Source organism: Vidua macroura, chromosome 3 (assembly GCF_024509145.1).
Source record: "Vidua macroura isolate BioBank_ID:100142 chromosome 3, ASM2450914v1, whole genome shotgun sequence".
Taxonomy (NCBI): Eukaryota; Metazoa; Chordata; class Aves; order Passeriformes; family Viduidae; genus Vidua; species Vidua macroura.
The window spans coordinates 12,972,549-12,995,911 of NC_071573.1; the positions used below are offsets into that span (position 1 = coordinate 12,972,549).

At 35.0% G+C, this 23,363-nt stretch overlaps 1 protein-coding gene across 1 annotated transcript in view; it reads right to left on the bottom strand.

Annotated features, from left to right (window-relative positions):
* Positions 1-23,363, bottom strand: part of TTC27 (tetratricopeptide repeat domain 27) — a 113,811-nt gene that overhangs the window by 22,143 nt on the left and 68,305 nt on the right. Inside the window, exons 11-13 of the mRNA XM_053974470.1 lie at positions 10,300-10,395; positions 8,095-8,217; positions 1,770-1,997 (exon numbers count right to left, since the gene is read on the bottom strand). Coding sequence (XP_053830445.1) covers positions 1,770-1,997; positions 8,095-8,217; positions 10,300-10,395 — 447 coding nt within the window. The remainder of the gene's footprint in view (positions 1-1,769; positions 1,998-8,094; positions 8,218-10,299; positions 10,396-23,363) is intronic.

The window sequence follows — 23,363 nt, forward strand, 5'->3', positions numbered from 1 at the left end:
TTTCAGGTATATTTGAACTGCAAGGCTTTTATTTGTTTGTGGATTACCCAAAAACTGATTGAGTGATTGGCTTATATAGCAAACACCTACCTCAGAGATCTCAACCACACTTGACTGGCTGGCTAAAAAGTACACAAGATTAAAGGAGGGTTGAAAGAGAATGATTTTATCCATTACAAAATTTGGGGAATCACTTGATGCAGTCTAAAAGTCTCTTCCTTCAGAAAGGTTTCTAATAACCACAAAAAATTAGATTTTTTTTGTAATAGGGAGTCTTTGTTTATCTAATAAATTATTCACAATTCTGGGAACAAGTTAATAATTTAATTAATTATTATTTTCCTTGTGGTAAAGTCCTTACATTCAGAATCAATTTCCACTCTGCATTTGACCCACAATATAGCCTGGAACAGGAAACAATTCATTTCTGTAGTCACAGAATACAGACAGAATTTAGGAGATGGTTATGTCAATCTGCACTATCTAGCTGCTCAATCTGTTTGTTTGAAACAATTCAACTGAATCTTAAAAAGAGCTTCCTAAGCAACAAGAGGAGGAAATGTTCACTTTCCTATATGGACTGGCCTATTTTTCTTGGATTTCCTTTCATTCTACACTTCCTTTGGATAGGGTACAAAATAAAAAAGCATTTCAGCAGAATACTTCTCAGTTTTGACCGTGTAGGCCATCTCCTGAAGCCCTTTATTATCTGGAAGTCCTCTTGATTTAAATAAAATTCCTATCTGAGTAATATATATTCTGCGGGCATTTTTGGTCATTTTATTTTCCAATCTAAAGATGTTTATAAGTTATATGGAGTTCATTTGAATAAGAATAGGACTCTGATTCATTGGAATAAAATATGTCAGCAAAATACAAAAAAAGCTTCATGAAAAGAACTTGAATGGATGGAGGCATTTAAAATTTTTCTAAAGCAAAAGTCCAGTTAGTCACATGGAGCTTAAAACAGCAGCTTCAGCAGTGTTCTTTGAGGGGCAAAGAACAGAAAGAGGAATACCCTGCTTTTGCATGGACCTAGAAATAGATATGAAGAGCACAATTTATATACGTAAACAACCACAAAGCTTTTTTAACTTCTGAAGATCTTCCACAGGTTGAACTTTATTGAGGTGGGATCTGATGTCTGAGAAACTGAAACAAGATTACAAATGTTGTCTGCAGAATAGCTTGCACAGATCAGCAAGAGAAACCAGCCTCATCAAAAGAACTCTTTTCACCATGGTTTCAATTTTGATGCATTACTGTAATAGAAGTTACTGTCATCACAAGCATAACACAGCGCTTCTCAGTGACTCCAGAACAAGACAGACCAGAACACTCAAAAAACATTTCTGTGAAATACAGAGATGACAGTTTGTAATTCAAAGCCAGGGCAAACTCAAATAGGGTGAAGGGAAACTTTCATTAAAATCTGCATTCTTCTTGTAACTGTTTTGCTTTATACGTTGTTCATGATTTTTTTCATGGTAAATATTAATTTGCAGTGGCTTCACCTCTTTGAAATTTCTTTGAAAGAGCTCTACAGGCAAAGATTTACCTGCATGCAAAGACCTGGATGCAAAAGGATGTCTTCATTTCATACTACCATTTTTAGCCAGTCTTCCAAGTACATGGTGAAAATTTTGCTAAGAATAGTAATAAACTCTTATTTTGGTAACTGTGCCTAGAACTGTCTTTTAAAGAAGTGTCATCATTCAAAACTGAACACATGACCTAAAACCAAAGCCGTATGTGCATAATTTCCCAACCTGCATAGGGTTGATCTGTACTGAACGTTCAAAGCACTCCACACATTCCCTGAATTCCCGGTTGCGGAGATGGAGGAGGCCTTTGGAGCGCTGGGCGCGGGCACTGCGATGCCTGGAAAGCTCCCAGGCCTTGTCGTAATACTGATGGTCTTTAAGAACATCACCAAGCAAACAATATAATCCTGGTGTTTCCTTCTTCTCTAACTCCCGCCTGAGTATTTCTTCTGCCTGTTAAAGAGCAAAGAGAAATCAATACATTTATTTTCAGTTAATTACCTACGTGAACAAATACTCCTGTAGCACTTTGTAATCATCCGCTGAAGATTAAGAAGTAGGGCTAGTGAGGAAACAGAATCTTCATCCAACACAGCACCAAAGATAAAGTCTAGAAAGAACCTGGTTCCAAACTGATGTTTAAAACATACTTCAACATAATATGGTGGCTTTTGGTTTAACACACCAAGGAAAATTAAACCATAAAAACAAGCTTACTCCTTTCTTTACATCTTAGGTACGTATTCTGTCCCAAGAATAAGTATCAGTCCTGGACATCAAACCTACACCAAACTCACAGCAACGCAGTATCAGCACCATCAAGGTATCTGTGATTCTAGAAGTTTATAATTTTTTACATGTCCTAGTAAGTATTCTTGCCACGACTCTCCTTCCCTTTTCTCTAATTGCCCTTCTCTAAAAATAATTATTTCCATTCTATTGTGTCTCACATTGACTTTCATACTGTTGGTTGTGGAAATGCCATGCTTTTATATAAGATGCAGAAATGGTAAATTTATCTAAATGTTTGAAATAAAATATATTTGAAATATATACAGCTTTATGAAAAAGAAGACACAGGCTGTGTCTTCCAGACATCTATTATGGGCTGTAACTAACTTTCAAAAGCTATTTTTCTCAGGGCCACTATCTTTGCTCTAACAATAAAATCATTGTTTCTCTTTTAAACAAGAGATAGTCTGCCTTCTGTGGATTTTTGAAAAGACAAATACACTGGACAGATGATCTGGTGTTCAGACGGAACTGAAACCTCAGTCCCCCACTGCAAACTCAGATCAGCATAATTTTTCTCTCAGAAAATATCTACTTGTACCATCTAAATCAAGAAAGGTCTAACACAGCCTGCCACAGAATTAAAGTTCCATATTGTAACTCCAGTCATTCTTCTATCATAGCTTGATTACCTAAAAAGAAACCTGACATCATCTCTGCATCCAAATTATTACTGCTTTTCTCATATAAGAATTGCTTTCTTTGACCTTCAGATGATCTTTAGAGAAGTAAAGTCTTTTACTCCAATCAGTAAAATTCATAAAACCTATCTGAAAATCATCTTTAGAAAAATGCTTGGTTTACCTTGATTTGAAATATTTAATGCATAGCAATTTTAGCATCTCATTCTTACTATTATTTTTGTAAAGTAACAGTAACAGTGCACAAGTATGAAGAAGAGTTTAGATTTCTAGAAGAATCTTAAAATTAGCAGAAATAGAATCCCATTAGGAAGAAAACTGGTGGCAAATTATAAGGAAAATAACTTGATGGCAAGTGTTTTTAAGTGCCTGTGAAGCAGCTCTCTAAAAAAAGCCAAAGAAACTATTATTTAACATTTAGAATTAGCCCAGCCAAAGCGCTAGAAAAATCTTGCCTAACACCTAGAAGACTATACTTACAGAATCAGAGTGCTTTAGTTTGGAAGGGAATTTGAGTATTATCTAACTGCAGCCCCCTTGCCACGAGCAGGGACACTTTCCATGAGACCAGGTTAATCAAAGCCCCATTCAGCCTGGCTTCCAGGGATTTGGTTAAAGTGCCATTTACTTCCTCTTAGCTGCCTCCATTAGTTGCTATAACATATTAATAACAGACATTAAAGAAGATTTTTCTCTTCCAAAGCAAAGACAGCTGATTTTTTGCAGTAACCACATTAGACACCGAAAGGTAAGGTGGGGTTTTTTTCCCATTCACATGAAGAAACAATATTGAAATGTTGCTGTGTAAGGAGATACGAGGTGAAAAGTGCATTGCAAGCTGCATCTTCACCACTTCCTCTGCAGGGCACTCCCAAGCTCAGATTGCTATCATGTGGCAATGCCTAGACTGGAACAACAGCCACTCACTAAGGGTGTTTAACATTTAAGAGCATAAAAATATCATGTTCTGGTCTAAGCTTACAATGACTCATTGCCAACATAAATAATTCAGCACACAGATAAAACAGAGAAGTAAATAAGCAGAAATCTGACTTTTTCTTCATCTGATTAGCTATCTGATCACCTCTCTGGAATGTTGCTAACATTTTTATTACTTAAATCTTTAAAGGCTAGTAAAAAGATCAAACTAAAAGAAAATCCCTATGTTATAAAAATCTTTGCCTTCTACAAAACCAGATAATACTCTAAAACTGGATTTTTCATTTTACCTAGGATTTTGGGGTGGTGGTGGGGGGAAAAGATTTTTCTCTTTCTTTCTCCTAACTTTAGGTCAAATGTTTTCAAAAAATCATATTTAATCTTTGCTAAGAACCCTGCTTCTGCAAAAACAAATCTTTCCTTAAAAACAAATACTATCAAAAAACATCTTTCACACAGTGCATGTAATATTTGTAAAAGAAATACAGCCACTAGAGATTTATTTTACCCATTAAAGGGATACTAATTATTAATAAGCATGTTTATAACTCCAAGTTATAACTAAATCTAGAAAGATATGATATTAAAATTATGAATTAAAATATAACTTTAAAAAAAAAGGTGCTGTATAATCGTCACTGACTGAATCAGGTGCATTTGTAACAACACTGGTTTTTCACAGCACAGTCTGCACCAGAGTGGATGGAATTCAATACTAACTTCAGTAGTCAGTTGATTTAAACACAAGAAAGGTTTAAGCTCTTATCTTGTCTTCTGAACTACTACGAGTGGTATGGGAATTAAACAGGAATACTTCACAAAAATCTCCTGTCAGTAATGAGGGGCCTAGTTTAAACAAAAGGTGGTGCCTTTTCATTACTCACTACGCAGACTCCTGGACACCAAGTTCATGATTCTTCCTGCATTTGGCTTCCCAGTCTTAACCATCCATTTGCCATACCATCCCTGCGTTCCCACATTTTTATTTTATAATTTCCTAAAAGACCCTATTAGCCTCACTTTTCACTGCTCTACCAGTTCTATTATTTTACAATTAATTCCTTTGCTAGTTCAAAGTATTTCCTAAAAAGTCTTATTTTTTGTGCTTCCACATAATTTGCTCGGCTAACAGATAAGTATCAAGAAGAAGCAGAATAGAGAAGCATGGAAAAAGGCAGTGAGAGAAAAGGAAAGCTCTTAGGTTTTCATTTCATCTTCCCTGTAATTTCATGCAAGACCCTGGGCAAGACCTTCTCTTAGTTTTGTAACCACACAGAGGAATGCTTATCTGCCTTCTATGACTGTTACTATACATAATGGAAATTAATCAAGTTCTTGAATGAGCTCATGCACTAATCAGTGTAGCACTGCTTCACATCTGGGAAGTCATACCTGACTTTAAAAGTGGGCTTTTGAGATCTTGCCATAATTGCGTTTCCTCACTCAAATGTTTTGAGGTATCTGTGTCATGCAAGACAAGAAAAATAACCCTGTAGAACATGGGATAAGTTGGTTTAAAAAGTTTAATAAGTTGCTGGGAAAGTTGGTTTAAAACCAGACTCTGTATCATGCTGTATACTCTCATGAGATGACAGAATGGAGATAGGGCTGAAAACAGGCTATTGCAAGATGGACTATCCATCTGATGCCAAATGGCAGATCTCATTAATCTATCAAAGGTCAGCAGCTACCATGTGACAGAATTCTTGCAAGGGAGACAGGCCTTACTTCAAGTGGAAGATCTGAAAGGTCACATTTCTGGTTCACCCCTTCTTTTTTTTTAGCAGGGAAATAGTACCACTGTTAGGTGGAAGAGACCTTTTACACCTTAAGACAGAATTGTCCAATGTTAATAATACTCTTGAGATCTCTGGGTACTTCTCACAGTTAAAAGAAGGGAGAAGGGCACTTTTCAACAGCAGCTCTCACTACACACATGGAACATGTCTCCTTTTGCAACAAGTCTGTTAAAGGGATACAATGAGTAAAATACTTCAGTCAGAAAGCCACAGCAACTATCAATATACTGTGCATTCAGGTTTTATAATAGTTTTTTCTCGCTGTTCTGTGCCATTTTGCTCATTGCTTGGCACTCTATTACTCTTATTGACTCATGTAATAATATTAGTTCCTATTATTGTTCAGGTTATAAAACAAATTAATATAGAGCCGTATCTAGTAACAGTAACAAATCCTCAAAAAAGTTTGCTAAATGTTAGTTACATCTTACTCTGCAAAATTTTTACTGCTACATGGCCCTCTTATAAGCAAATTAATTATATATTTTCTAACAGCAGAATGTGGAGCCTCACATGGCTTTATCTACATGCTCTGTTTCTTTATAAGCAGGTAATTCCAAAATAGGAGGAAGCTTACACTACTTTGATGTGTAAGTACTCATCACATTGGTATTGCTGATATTTAGCAGTTTTATTAGATTTTTTCATGATTTAAATTCAGGTTTTCTATATAAAAGCATTTGTGAATGAAAACATACAGAAGTTTAATAAAGAGAGTTTGTTCTTTTGCACAGATATATGCTAAGCTCATTAATAATTTTAACATCTAGTGGCTAACATACTACTCCAGTAGATTTTTGTGCATTTCTACAAAAATAACCACCATGTTTAAAAACATTAAAACACTTTGGTAAATATATGCAGTTCACACTTTGAACACTTTGCAATAAAGCGCATAGATATTCATTCCCCTCGGTGCACAGCTACATGTTTCTAATTTTCTGTTTTTTTTGGTCCAGCAGTACTGTTATTTCATACTTACACAGCATTTTCTCTTTTTCAAAGCACAGCACAATCCCTCATTCTGAAAGCATTTCTAAGCAGTTTCCTGTGTCAGATATCCTGTCCTATTCTCTGAGTGCCATTTTCATAACTCCCTAAGGGCAGTTTGTGAATGTAACTAGGACAGAATGCATTTCCAGGAAATGGAAAATCCTGACCTCTATTTCTCCACTGTACTGAGAAGACTGTGGTATTAGCATGCTATCCTGAAGGCATGCATAATGTGGCACAGAATTTGCCAGCAAGACATATCTGTCAGTTTATAATGAACAAAATCTAGGTTTTGATGCATGACAATTAGAAAAAAACATGTAAGTATAAGGAATTCTGCTTTTTTTTTTTTTTCTATCAATTGAATTTATATATCTCTATTCATTGAGCTTAAATTATATTAAAGCACAGTCTTTGTGCTTGTGGTATCACAAAGGCACATGTACATCCATACATTTAATGATACCATACACCAAACAGAGGGAAAGGGAGGGGAGAAAAGAAAAAAATACTATTTTTCTCTGAAATGTAATATTTCTGAATATCTATATGAATTCTGAAAACACTGCTTGATAGCATAAGTTCCTGCTACAGCCTGTGTGAGAGTTTGCACCAGAAAGAGAACACAGCTAGAGTTACATACAGGTAGGCATTGTTTCCAGGTATGATTTTCTAAAATCTTCCTACCATTGCTCTAATAGTAAAAGCAAAATAATCAACAATAGAAAGGCTAATATAGCCTGTTACCAGCAATTTTAAACAGTTGTATCACTGATATGCAGAGTTAGGTGACAGCTTTTAACTGTCTTTGAAGCTGATCACACAGAGTGCTAAAGAAATAATGGAGAAGTTCAGGAAAACATCAACACAGACTTAACAAGTGAAGTCTTTTAATCTTACACCACTTCTTGTCTCAAGTGTTTGATTCTGTAATTTGAATATGTTAACATGAAGCAATTAAATACATCAAACACTGATGTTACTCTATTTAAAGTGTTTTAAAACTGCACTGCATAGTTTGAAATCAAGTGGGAAAGAAAATTAATATCCCCTTCAGACAAAGTTTCAAGACTCCATCATGAATGACTGCTGCAGCTTTCCTGAAATGCCCACATTGCTGTTTATCCATAGTAGTTAACTCAATTATCCTGGAATGTTTTCAAGGATCACTGTCACAATCTTCTTTGCATCTCAAGTTGCTTCTCATTTATCAACTTCTATTTCATGTGGCTATTACTCCAAGTCCATTTTTCCTAAGCAGATTTTCCTGTGATGACACCCCTGTAGAAGTGTCATTAGTGATTTGCCAGCCAAAGCCAGACGGTCCTTCAGCCTTCAGATGCTATTTCAAGATGGGATCTCAGCTACATGAAACATTTTTCTTACCTTTCCATGTTGTCCTGCTCTTTCATAGCAGATTACTGCATCTTCCCACATTTCCAGCTCCTCAAATATTTGTAAGGCAGAGCTGGTGCATCCCATCTCAAAGAGTAAGTTTGCAAGCTGGCGCTGGAAAGGTAAGAAGAAATTCCAGGTAACTGAAAGTAGCAAATAATGCCTACAATTTCAAAATATGTTAGAGGCATTTTTGGCATCAACAAGAAGCAGAATATTCCATAGAACTATGGAATTATTCTCCTGAAACTTCAGGTTGGAACCTCAAACAGTGTATATACCTCAAAAAACCCCTACCAACTGAATAAAAACTGTTGTGTTTTGAACAATTTAACAATATAATACAAAACCAGAAATGGACATGGCAAGAATGAATTGACAGAGATGAACTTCCAGCCCTTAAATGAGTCCCATGCAGCTGGAGAACAGCTGCAGTAGGATGTTGGGAATGCTGAGTGGGAAACAGAGGCCAAAGAAGGGAATTAAAGCCCCTTCTAGCAATGCTTTGTCATGGCACTCTGTACCTGCAGAGAAACAAAGATGGAGAGAAAGGCTCTGATACAATTCTGCCCAGTAGCTGTGAGAAATCACTGTCCCAAACAGCCACTTCCAAAGGGTGTTGGTTTTTACCCAAACCAATACTGAATTTGAGTTTAGGTTCAACTCCCTAGTTGAGTTTTCCTCATAGTTCAGTCAGCCTCTTTGTTATTTTAAATTCAGCTATTATTTCATTATGTACTAATGAAAATAAATGAGTAATGTCTTCAATTTAAAAACAAACATGGCATTTTTTCATGACTTTGAAAAGTCATCTTTGGTCTTTATTTTTTAAGAGAAGATTAAAATTGCAACTAGGTTTTAACCTTTGAAGAAAGGGTAACATGTCCTATGTGTGACAGACAAATAGGTTTGCAAAAATAAATGGGATCATTCTGTGTATGGACAGCTACTTATGCTCCACATAATTAACCTCTGCAGTAGACTTGGTCATGCTGAATGGACTCTGTGAAATTGTCTACATATGTTATGAACCTATCCTTATTGCTTTGGGTTCAGTATCTATTGCAAATCCAAGGAGTTACTAGAGGGGACTAGACTAGTAGTAAAAAAAAATTAACATCTAGTTACAATTCTTTGATATAAATACGTAAAAAATTCTGAAAACCTCTTTGTTAGCTTGATACTAATCACTTATGAAAAAAGTTTTGCCATTGTCTAAAACTAAATCTCATTAATGTTTAATTAAATTTGCTCAGTTATATTTGGTAAAATTTATATATGCAATGTGTCTTAATTACTATGACTTGAAGATTGAGTAATCTTTCATTATAAATCCCTATTTTAGCATTTCTATCTTTGGCTCAGAAAACTGGCTTGGATTGAAAATGCCAATGACAACTGGAAATGAAAACCATATTTGATGGTTCTATTGCAAGTGCCTGTTGAAAGGTTATGTAGAAAATCTTGAGAATGTTTAGAGAAGATATGATCGGTTAAAACAACATGCAGTGAGATTAGAAATCAAAAAGGAATAAAACACCATTAAAAGTAAACCAACACGAACACCTTTGGAGGTATGCAATGTTAACAATTTACTTGAGTTTGTTAAATACAGCATCATCAGATAAGACTTTAGTGTGTAGATTTCTGTTCTAGAAAATGAAAAGTGTAGTTATGGGTATAAAAAAATCCTGTCAGTATTAGTAAAAGAGGGGACTGTCTCAAAAGAAAAGCCTTCTCAGCTCAAGTTCTTCAGTGTACTATTGACTCCCAACCTGGCTGATTTCACCATGATCAACTTCCCAAAGTGAACTTTAAAAGACAAGAAAGATGCAAGTAACAGTAGCATAAGTAAACCAGTAATAAAAGGTTTTGTGGCAAGTTTATTTTAACAGGAAATATGTTTGAAGCTTGCAGGTTTCAGTCTACTTTGTACTGGAGGAAAAAAGAAAGTAAAGATTTTTTTTTCTAAGCACTAAAAAGCAATTACTCCTGTGCATGTCAGAAGAAGACATCTGAAAGCAAAGCACTGTAGAACTTGACTTCTCTCCATAAACAACTGGTGTATGTTAGGCGATGTCTCTATTCCTACAGGGTTTCAACTCAAAGTCGCATCACTTGACTTTGGAGTGATGCAGCATCAAAAATAACCACCACAGACTCTTAAGTAAAGATTGAAATGGGATTGTTTCACACCTGTATGGCCCAATGTGGAGGCACCTGACAGCAGTAGAAAATCTTCATGCGTTCAGATACTGATGTATTTGTATTTTCAAACTGGTCTGCAAGTGCCTGTAAATGCAAAGTATATCCTGATTTAGTATTTACTCAGATTTAATCAACCTAAACCCCCTACAAATTCAAAGTATTCAGAATTCTAGGCATTTTTTACATACTGGAGAAATTATAATCAAATATAATCAATACCAGGAATAAGAATCAAATTTACAATCCCAAGTAAATACTTGCAGAGTCAAACTGCATCAACTATTAAAGTGACTCTGCTGAATGCATTTCAATCCTTAAGCTAGTTTTCCCCTAAGACAGAATTGATGTGCTTTAGGCATGACATTTCTTATTTAAAAGAGAAAGACAAACATATTAAAGTGGACCATGGTTTTGGAAACAGCTCTAATACAGAATAAATTATTGTGACTTGGCATACAATTAAATTCAGGCTATTTTCTTTCCTTTGGTGGAGCTTTGGATTGTTGAAATATTTTCTTCTGAAGCCCTTTGAAAGAGAATGGTAACTTTCACAGAGATAAACTGCACCATTTTTTTTTCTTTCTCTGAAAATCCACTATGAAGTTATTTAAATCAAAATTCAATAGCAAAAAAAACCCACAATATTAAAGAAGGCTATAGCCAGAAAGGTGGTTAGAAATTTTAAGGTAAGGGAGAAACTCTCTTCAAATGCCAATCACCATTAAGTAGCAAATTTAAGGACAGCATATAAATAATTACTTGTGTTCACATGATTCACCTATCAAAGTCTCTTTAATTTTAAATACTAATATTAAATACTAAAATTTAAATACTAATTTTAAATACTAATATTTCACATATTTCATCTTATTCACATTCTTTTTCATAAAATTATCTCCAGAGTCCTGTTCCTACAGATTATCCAGAAACCTATGCCAAGCAAATGGCTGAAATGTATTTGTAGTAAGGAAAATGACACACTAATAAAATTGCATTCCTTTACACAGTTTCAGATTAAAATAAAACTTTTAAAGTAATATTATTGAATTTTACAACTTATTTGAATACAAGCTATATAATACATTACATTTCTCTGTTTTAGTTCTGCTGAAATGTTCTAATGCAATGCAGAGGCACGTTTTTCTATACTCTGTTGTAACAAAAATTAAACAAAAAAATTGTCCAATTCCTTGGGTACCCATTTTATGAGAACAAACAATGTAGTAAAAAACAGTTAGAAAATTTAAAAACAATAATTGCTCTAAGCCTTAGAAAAGCAGGAAACTCCTAAATATGTCCTGCAAAATAATTTTTTTGAGGAGTACAGGAAATGAAAGGCAAGAAATGTTTTAAGTGAATCAAAATAGGTTTTTTTTAACTTTTTGCCGCCCCCTTTTCTAATTTCTATTGTTTCAACAGAAAAACTGAAATACAAAGAAAAACATTTTTTCAGAAAAACGTATTTTATTTTAAAATGTGTGGCCACATCTTTTCTACACTTCACAAGCAGAAAAGCCTAATATAAATGACGTTTTAGAGGAGAATATGATTGTTAACAAGTAGAATTCTCCCCCTTCCAAAAACCAATACTGTACTCTGTTCAGAGTTCTAGCAAAAACTGAAAAGGTATGTACAACTTATGAATATTATACATTCCTTAAGAAGAGTAAATAGCAATGAATTTAGAAGTCCTAAAAATTTGTGGTTAAAGCACTCTTTAATACATTGAAAAAATAAGCTCTGACAGTTGTGCCTACTATTGAAATATAGAAAATAAGTTACTCAAACTTTGAATTCTGTGTTTCTGGATAATGCTTGAAGAAAAAATATTTGGGTTGTATAATGGCAAGAAAATGAAAATTCTAACATTATTGCACAGCTAATATCGAACATTTATTAGCTCATAGAACAATAAATCAATAAATTCAACAAGTGAGCACTATCAAGTGAGCAGCCTTTCTCATTAATAACCTTCAACATAAATACGCTGTAATAAAAAAATTATGTAAATACAGAATACTTGCAACACAGTCAGATGAAAGATTCTGTGACTTAGTTTCACTTGAGACTCAGATTCCTGCCTTTCAAGTTGTTACATAGTAATAGAGCACAAACCAATCAAAATTCTCAATTCTAAATGATATGAGTTCTTCCACAGGCAACATTTTAAAACGTGAACAGGTTACTCTCCCACCACGTAACACACCCTCTTCCCAAGGCTTAAACTGCCATAGCAATGAGTTCTAAAGTCAAAAAACACAGTATCGAGACACTTTAATCCAGTCTGGAAATAACAAAACCAGATAGTTTTGATGGAATTTTATATCATGAGCAAAGATTACGCTATTGCCACATGAAAGCAGGAAAAGACAGCTCTAGAAACTACAGTGCGTTTTCCCCACCTCACACTCCAATGTCTGCTCGGAGATTAAGCAATACAATAGGCAGCCTGTTTGGGATAAGCATACCATGCTAATTTGAAATGATCACAGTAGGGCTTTTATTACTTTACTTATCAACCTCAGTCTAATCACTTTTCTAATCAATCTCAGCTGGTAATTATCCACAACTGAAGTATATGAAGCTTGTAAAGGACTTTCCCACCTTGGACATCATTTTCATATGTTCATTCCCATTGTATATTCCTGCTTTGCTTGTATGTTCAAAATATGTATAACACCACTAAGATCCTCAAGATAAAATATCAGCTTTGATCTTTGAGCCTGGCCAAATTTCAATCTCTTCATCCACTCCACATGTTTTACCATCCTTATCTTCAGCCACTGACTGAGTTAGAACTTTTTTTTTCTTTTTAGCCGGACCTTTTCTCCGTGCTTAATCTCTGGAAATACTATTACACCCTTACAGTTTCTGAATTGTCATTTTTCCACAACATTATGCTGTTTGATTTCTCAACCTACTTACAGTACAGTTTTTAAATTTGTTACTCATCCAATTGGTCCGAAATCCCTCCCCCAAAGATTTGTTCCTTTAGTTAAAATAAAATCTTCAGATTGCTTTTTGCATATAAGATAAATAAATGGCAATTTCACATGTTTCTTTCTATTCTTAACTCCTTTATTCCAGATTCAATAGTTTACTTGCTTTAAAAAATGCCCTTTACATGTAATACTAACTTTATGCAAACATTTTTCCCATCCATTTCACCTGAAGGATGTCATGATCCAAGCTTACTTAGGGGAAAAATCCCCCTGCAACCAAACAAAAAAGCCCCAATTTCCTGTCTTTTGAAAAGAGCAGGATATTTAATACTTGTCAAAAACTTACTGGAAACAGCATAACACCTTGCTTGTGCAGCAACTGCAGAATTCCATCTGGATCTCCCATCTCAAATACACTGAAAATACAACTACTCCTATCCAAATTTAACATTGCTGGCCCAAATAACACCTCCATTTTATCCATGCAATTTCATCTCACTTCTTCCCAAGTTTTCATATCAGTAACACACAATGTGACTGCACCACTTTTTCCTTTACCTATCTTTTCCAACAAGAGCATTTTCCAGTTTTAATGTTCCAGTCACAATTGTTCCACCCAATTTCCTTCATCCGTGCAACAGCTTGCTTCACAGGGTTAATCATCATAGATTGTTTGTTTTCCTGCCTTGTCCTCCTGCCAACCAGGCATCCAGCTGTTTTCCACCAACCACACCCTATTTGAAAAAGCCAGTCTTTACCATGTTATTACTTGACCATTTGCTACACATTTACTAGTACTACTATCTCCACCCTTCTTTTATTTTCTTATACCCTTTGATTTTTCCTGTTACCCTTGATATTCCTCTTTATTTATAATTTTATAGGCAGGAAGATTAGATAAGTTTTTTCTAGACTTCTGCTTCTCAGTCTAGAAATCTTGTCAGGCTGCCAGAATCAATCCCCAGTTAATACCTCTGGGACTCCACTGGTGATGGTCCACCCATGAAGTCCTCTCTACATGAATGCTCACACCAGCCATAAACCACTATGTTAATCCACCACCCAATCCCAGCTGACATGGTGTCTGTGGCATTATCTTGTCCTGCTTTTACCCTTCTCTAGCACCTCAAAGCCGTCTGCTTCTCACGTGTTTTAACCATATTTGACAAGGATTTAGCTTGACTGGATGAATGAAAAGTGCCTTTCAGTCTTTTCCAACACAGAAACTCCAGACACACTTTGCATGAAGTTCTTGTAATTCTAGAGTTCTTTTTCTTCAATTTCTCCCAAGCCTGAAGACTCCTGAAAATCCCACAAATCACCCTGACCTTTCCACGTTCCAAGTAGACAACCACTTCCATTTTCCTTGTGCTTCTTCCATTTCCGTACATTAGCTCTGGATGACTTCTAAGCAGTGAGCTGGTGTCACAACTCTCTTGCTCTTGTATTTTAGCTGTTCCCTTAGCTACTTACACAATTTATATACCTGTTAAAGTATCAAAAGTATGGACACCAGCTGTGGGACTGCCTGGTGGGTCATGGCTTTGTGTCAGGCACAGAAGTGCTTGACGGCACCAAGACATAGTTGGAATTGTTTAGCTGCTTGGAAGAAAGGTGTCTGGAAACAAAGAGGGTAAAAATACATTTGTAGGGAAAACAAACCTGCTATCTCACCCGTACTATGGTTCCTAAGAACTTAGCAGGTGTACAGTTCAAACTGAACTGAGCCCACCTACGTTATTTACTCAAAAACAAAGTAGAGGAAAGCTTTGTAAAAATACCAGCAACTACATGTGTAACTCTGGTTGTGGAATTACATTGTTCTTATTTTATTCATAAGCTTACTTCAAAAATGAATAGGAAAATTTATAATCAAAAAGCTCCTTTGCTTTCCTACTACAGAAGTTGGTCTCACAGTTTCTACTGCTTAGTATTTATGAAACAAAAAGTGGGCATTTTTTTAAGCTTATGGAACATTAAGATCTTGTGGATCCTGTAATATGTACAGACTTCTGTAAAACTTTCAGAGCTTCATCGATAAATTAATTCAAACTTTCAAACAATTTAAGACTTAATTCTAAATGCTTTAAAATATTTTTTGAGGCAGTGATATTAAAATACTTGTTTAATAAGAAAATATAAATTCTTGACATTTCAAAACATTAATTAGCTTTGTTGTCTTCTGTCAAGTTACATTTTCTAACAATAAAGTCTGAAAAATGCTGCAGAAGAAAGAACTACACGCCAAGTTAATTTGGGATGTATTACAACAGTAACTGTTGCAACCTTGTTCCACCACAGTGTACACAATATTACATAAACATAGAAAAGTACTAACAAAACCTTCATTTTTCCTGAAGAAAATATACATAATCACTGTCTAAAATTCAGAAAACTGTATGCCTATTAGAAAACAGGTGACAAATAGAGATAATTAAATATGCAGAATAATTAGATTTTTTTTACTTTTCTTTCCTCTGAAATATCTATTAGGTATTGCAAGCTTTTCTAGAACTATAACTATTTTAGTACTTTGTGGATATGTAATTAGATCTTGAGTTACACTCCTTTGATAATCTTACTTTAAAAAACATTCAACCCAACATTTACATTTCAAACAACGCACTTACTTCAACAGCTCTTTGTCAACCCAAGAGCTGCTGAAACCAAGACCATCAGGACAAACTGAGACATATACAGACTTCTAAAATCCAATGGTCAAACTTAAACTGCCAGTGAAGCAATGCCAGAAATGATGAAACTGTTAAACGTTTTCATATAACAATGCAGTCAAGTTTTGCACAATGGGATAGAGTAATATCTGGCCTAGTCCAAACATCATGATGCAGATTATGACAAAATAGTGATTACTTTATTGATTGTCAATTTTATCACTAGAGGAATAGATACAAAACTAGTTCATTGGGTCATATTACAGTCAACCATTATTCAAAACAGTATTTTGACAGTTCAGACAGAACTTTGTTGCTTGGAAACTAAAATGACTTAAAGGAAATAACAAGCTATCCTTTTAAAAGCTCATAGATTATATATTTCTGTTAAACAATGAAACCATCTCTGAATAGCTAAGAACTAAGGCGTCAAAACACACAGCAAAAACCATTAAGCAAGGATGCATTTCAACATCAAGAAGAAACCTCTCACTCATTCATCTAATTTTCAAAGTGGAATTATGACATTAAATACTTGAGGAAAATTTATTACAATGATCACTATTATAAATTGTAATTTGTAATTCATGGAAGCTTAAACAGACCATTTCTTACACTGTGCAAAGATGCCAAGCTGAAGACCACTACTTACTAGGGATTTCACATTATTCACATTCTCAGAAGGATAAAAATGTTCCGTGAGAACTCTGTAGAAATTAAATGCTTAAAAGCACAAAAAAAGCGCCTCTTTTTTACACCTCATTAAAATACAAGTCTTAGTTTCATTAAAATCCTGTAGCCTTGAAGACTCATGTTTTTGCTCATTTTGCAAATTCACCCTCTCAGTCATTTTTCCAATCAAATTATTGCTTGTTAGGATTGACCTCAATTGATGTGTTTATTTAAACCAACTAGAGGACCGCTCCCCAGGAACTAAAAACTGGTTTAAAATTTATGAAAACTTACTTTACCATGTTGTATAGCACTGACTGCCTACTTTGCATTGCAAATAAAAGCTTACAGGGTGTCTGGAACACAGAAACTGCAAAGATTTCAGGATGCTTCACAGAGAAAAACTACTAACAAGATAATGCAACTTGAAACAAAATTAACTGAAACATTCAAGTAGAAGACGTTAGGATGCAAACCTAAGTCTGTTTGCATTGAAAGCAGTGTTTTACCTACTTTGTTCAATGTTTTGGTATTTATAGTATGTAGTTACTACAGTGATAGTATCTTGATAGTATGTAGTTACTACAGTGATAGAAAACACAATGTTCACTGACCCAGATTATTCCATGGTCCAAGAATGGAAAATGGTCCCAGTTTCTAGCAGCTTTACACACAGAAGGAAAAACACTGATTTCCTTTAACTCAAATGAAAACAAAAATTTTCTATACATAGTCTCTCAAATTAGAGTAATCCCTTTTTAAATACCAGACTAATGCCCAACTAATACCTTGCTTATTTTTCCCTCCCACTGTAGACTAAATGGAGAAATATCTCTGATCTCTAAAAACAGGAGGTCTGCGGGTATTGGATTCAGCACTATCCACCCCATGGCAATTTTCTAGTAGCTGACCATGATGAATTCTTCAGTTAAGATGCTCCACCTCTCAAGGCTGTAAGTAGCAATAGCACTGAGTATGAATAAGTAACATGGATTCTTCTGCGATATCTCCTTTTTCTTCCTTCCCACTAAACAGCTAAATAAACTTTTTGGCACCAACAATTCCTCACCAAATACTTAAAAGCTTAAAGTTTCTAGGCTGAGAGGACTGCTAGTAGAAGCTTTTTCAGGACAGCTTTCTCTGTGGCATCTGCACACAGGCTTGATTTCACTGTCAGCACTTGACTTGAAACCTGTGAATAATGCAGTATTGTCTTCAAGACAGACTACAACTAGATAATTTCCTAACATGGTTCAAGTTTGGTGCACTTAAAGTTGTTATTCCCTTTAAAAGTATATTCCCTTTAAAAGTATAAGCAAATAAACTTTTTTTTTTTTTTTTTTAAACAAAGTGTGTGTCAATTTTGCAGCAAATCTTGCTTGTAGCCTTTAATAAAGATCTGACTGTCCTTGCACCAGAAACCTCCGTTTTGGTGCAATCTTTCTTCCCCAGCCCCATCAGACATTACAATATATTGTTAGAGAGAGTAAGTTAAATCAAACATTTGTGTTTTGTAATATGTAGTAGATATATTCTTTGAGAGATGCAGTTCTTTCTCAGAAGAGCCAAGAAAGGAAAGGGACAGTCAAGCTAAACCCTTTAATTTAATATTTTTTCTATGCATTATATAATTGTTAATTTGGGTATAGTCATAAACTTTCATAACTATGACCCATTTGATCTATCCTATATTCCAACTGGAACACCCTGCTCACAAAGAATAATCTATTAGAAATATCCTGTACGTTTTCTGCTCCTGGTAGACTTGGGTTTACCTACCATAGAGCACACATTTGCATTTTGCTGATAGTAAATTGTGCCACAATGTATATATACACAAGCAATTTTAAAAAAGTATCTGTAATAGCAAAAAAAAAAAAAAAAAAAAAAGCCTCATTCCAGCTTTAATATAAAGCATAAGTAAACATACTAGGAATAAATATTCAAAATAAACATTTATGCATGGCAAAAAAATATTCAGAATTAGATGGTCATTTCTGAAACACTAAATACTTTAAATAAAAAATGAATTTCAGAGGAAGAGTTCTTAAGACTTGTCACTAATTGCAAGAATGCAAACATTTACAACTTCCTACCTAGGGCAGAGACTGGATGGTATTCTGTTATACAAAAGAAATATCAGAGAAAAAACCACAGCAGAAAACAAAATGCCATGTATTCATGTAACTGTTTTGGCTCAAGTGCATTTGGTTTTAGTGCAGTTGCACCAAACGTAATTCTTTCGTGTTACTAAGATATGTGGAAAAAGGAAAGAAAATCATATCTAGTCTTATCTAGATACCTATAACCTGAAATCATAGAAATTTTGCTGCTTTAATTGCCAGAAGCTCTTTTTTCAGTAATAGAAATAGTCAATTTATCATGGTTTTTTTTTCACCAGCAAAGTCTTCTTTTGCTGTTATCTGTTTTTCAACTATTTTCATTCATTTGAAAACTTCAAGAACATCTTTACTTATTTGGTGACGGGGACAGGCTTATAAAGGGAAAAGAAAGACAAGTTCAGTCTCTTTTGTCCTGAATCCAGCCAGAATGTCTCAGATAATATCTTGGGACACCCAATGTTTTCCCTTCTTACAAGAAGAAAATATGTTTTTCCTAAGAATAGCTGCCCTATACAATGATACCTTGACTGATACCCAGTAGTTTCTATTGAAAAATTACTTGGCAGGAAATAAACATTCTTCCAGTAGCTGAGCCTGACCCAGAAACCATACAGTGTATGATGGTAAGTACATTAGAAATATGACACACGGGCAAAGCGTTTAAACTTTAGCTATCCCAAAAGAAAGCAGTCACATGTAAAGAAATCTGTTTTCAATATATGTATTTTCTTGAAAGACATCCAATCCAGTTCTTCACATATTCCTGGAAAGCTCTCTATACATCAGGGAAAAACAAACAAACCCCCTATCACTCTCTGTTAGTCATTGATCTACTCACCCAAGAGGAAAAATAAACATCTGCAGTAACAACAGGTCTGAAATCAATGCAATTTCCAGTGAAAATAAAAACACTCTTAAATGCATTAAATGTTCCATGCCTGATTGTATGGCCTATTCAAATAGATGTGTACCAAGCTCCCCTGAAGACCCAGTTCTTTATTAAAGAAGGAGGAATCCACAAAAACACAGTTCTTTCCACAACTATATAGCCTGTTTGGCACACAACCAATCGAAGACCAAACTAAAAAATTCAGTCAGCTGGACAAAGTTTTATGGTCTGCGCTGGTCACTCACACCAAACTGGTTGATGGACAGAGACAAGACAACAAAGAATCTTCTGCTACTTCACTGGACTTACTATTCTAAAAAACTTGCCCCAAAAAACACGTACTATAGAAACTAAGAGACAGCTAGGATAACAGGTACATCCTTCACTCTGTTAGCAATCTTCAATTGCTTAACTGAGGACCATCAGCTGCAAGTCCTAATGGTACCACTCTTGCACTGGAGGCAATTTTCTTGCAGATCTTGCAGGAAGGGGTAGCACACTGCTGCCAAAGGAACAGATGCATTTTGCTTTCAGCTAACCCTGCTTAACTTGAGATACTCTAGCCTGAGCCAGAGGGAGAGTACTGAAGGACAAATTAACTCTTCCAGCAGCAGTTACCACCACCTACTTCCGGCTACCATTTTTTTCCAGGGGAGAGAAGAACATGAGCCCAGGAGTCTTCTGGGCTTCTGGCCATCCATTCAACCCTCGCCTGCACCCTTAATGGAGAGCCAGAAGAAAGAAGGCAGATTTCAGACCACAGAAAAGACCTAGGTGGAGCTTGGGAGCTCCTGAAATAGTTAAAGATTGCACTGTAATTTGACATTTTTGACCTTCTAAGCGTCTGAACCTGCAACATTATTAATGACCTCGGCTCGCATGCATTTCACACAGGGGAAAACAGAAAGAAAGCAGACGTGTTCTGTGGTAGAATCATTTACTACATGTTTCTATTTCTAGGCAACTTCAGTGTTTTCCCAAATCTGTATCTGGAAAAACAGGCAGGTATAGCACAGCAATGTGCATTAACAGCTACAAACAAAAATATTTATGTCATTTAAAAATCTAATTCTGGCATGGAAGGTCATATTGCTTACAAAAACATCTCCACATTTGTCAAAATGCCTAAGTCTTATGACAAAACCACAGTGCTATCATTTACAATATTCAGTCAGAAAGCAATACTGTAAAAAAACTGGCTAACTGCAAAAGTAAATGGAAATACTGAAAAGAATCAGTATCATATCATACTTAGAGAGAGGCTGGACACCAGACTGAGCCCTCCAGGGAAGTGGTCCCAGCACCAAGCCTGGCAGAGTTCAAGAAGCATTTCAACAATGCTCTCAGGCACATGGTGTGACTCTTGGGGATGGTCCCGTGCAGGGCCAGCAGTGGCACTTGATGATCCTCGTGGGTCCCTTCCAACTCAGCGTATTCTGTGATTCTGTGATTATAAAACTCTCCATATGCCAGTCCCAGTGATTATTTCAATCAATGGTCATTAAATCAGCTTGGAAAATACAGAATCCAAATATATTTCTCAATTCATAACTAAAACTGAAAGAGGAACTAAATGAGTTGAATTAGGCCAGAAAAATCAGTTCTCTGCTTAGAAGCTACATCTAGCACACACTATTGCAAATTTTGTCTCTAGTCTAATACATTCCAGTCAATTGATTCTTTACATACTAGATTCTTCAAATTTTCTATCTCCGAACCAGAAATTTAGAAATCACAGCAGTCACCATATTAAATGGGGTTTCTTAACAACCCAACCCTCCTTGTAACTTACTGGAAAGTGAAGCCCTTGGCATGATGGAAATTTTTTCAGTAGAAACATCTATCAGAAAAAGCAGTGCTCACTCTCCATTACTCACTCCATCACAGTTAAAAACTAATTTAAATGCATCCTTTTCATTTCACATGAAACTAGTTCTTACTTTTGTAAATGTTAAAATCATTTAATCTAAAACCAGAAAAATATAATTTCCCTTTGTTAATTACACAACAGTTCATTCTTTTGTATTTTACCTTTTCCGCAAGCATTATTTTCCATCCCTATTTCTGTACTTATTTCACAGGGATTTGTCACCAGTGTAATGGCCTTTTTTACAAATCCCTTCTTCCCACTTTTTGTGAATTCATATTCTCTAGGTCAAAGACTACAAATCTCTACAGCTTATACTTCAAAGTTTTGCTGCAGAAAACTGATCTGCTGAAATCTTACTCTTAATAGTGTACAAGAAACAAATTTTCCAAAGAAATCTCCTTGATTATCCTTGGTGTTGACCTGCATAATAAAAATAAAATATTTCCAATGTACTGTGCTGAAACTCTACCCCATCTGGCTCTACAAACACTTTCTTGCCCCTAAACACCTGAGAGTAATTCTTTTCAGTTTTTATCAGATTTCCCACTGAAAATCTCCTTTGGCAATAAATGCATTGGCCTCCCTTAAAATCACAGCTTGTATGCTGACCTGAGGAAGTAAAATATTTATTTTGTATCAGGAGAAAAGAAAAACCCTATTGACAGACTATTCAGTCTTTTTTTCCCTGAGTGAATATATATTGGCAAGACCAAGGACCACTATTTATTGGGACTTACAAAGTTGGCTTTGACTTATTACCTATTCCAGCTTATGCAAATATTAGAGAACCAGTATTTCCATATTCGTTCACTTTTGGTACTTTTAAAACTAAAAGCAGTCTTCAGTCTCACTTCTTGCAAAGGGTAAGCAGCACTAAAATACCTTCTAATAAAATAATTTTTCAGATATTAAAAGACACATAAACACAAGCCAGCACTTCTATCAGTAACATTTATCTCACTGTTATCATTATATTTCCCAGCTATTGTTTTGGTACATGTTCATTTCATTAAAGAAGAAGGCACTATCTACTATATCCATGACTCTGAATTAAAGACAGAATTCATTCTCTGTCTTTCAGTACAATTCACCATGGCCCTGGAACTTCTGGAACTACAATAACCAATGCATTTAGTGCTTTTCGTTGCATTGAAAAACTCATGCATTTGGCAAAGAAAACAGAAAGGACAAAGAGAACTGCTTTAATTTATTTAGCTTTTTAAACTTCTTCCCTGTAATAAGCTGATTACCATTACTGAATTGTAACTCCAAAACTATCACGATGAGGGCATTTTATATTATCTTTGCTCTGTATATTTTTATTTTTCTGGAAAATTACTAAAAAATGAAAAGAATGCAAAATCCACTGTCTTAATTTGATTTTAAAAAGCCATTTCATGCAATAGCTTCCATATTTTTAATAGACTACTACCCTAATGAAACAAAATAAGCATACAGATTTGTGTCATTGAAGGTGAAGAATGATTAAGCCAGAGAGAACTATGACAAATTTATGCATTTTGAATTAATAAACTTCAATACTATTAAGGTCAGCAAATAATTTTTATGTGGTTTTGTTTGTTTCATTTATCTGGGTTTTGCTGATTTTTTTTTTAATTTGCATCTTCTCTTCCTTTAAAAGGTGAATTTTCATCAGCAATGAGAATCAGACTATCCTTCAATGATACATAGCCTTATTTATTTATTTTTTTATCCAGAAGGATTCAATGGAAAGATGTTTAAGATAACTCTATCTTTAGTACAGAATTCCTGTTTGATTTTTTAAAATTTAAATGTTGGAGTATGATAAATAATATTTTTCGTGTCCTAAACGAAGAAGTCAACTTGACCCTGTTTTAAGACTTTTTAAAGTCTTAAATGAAA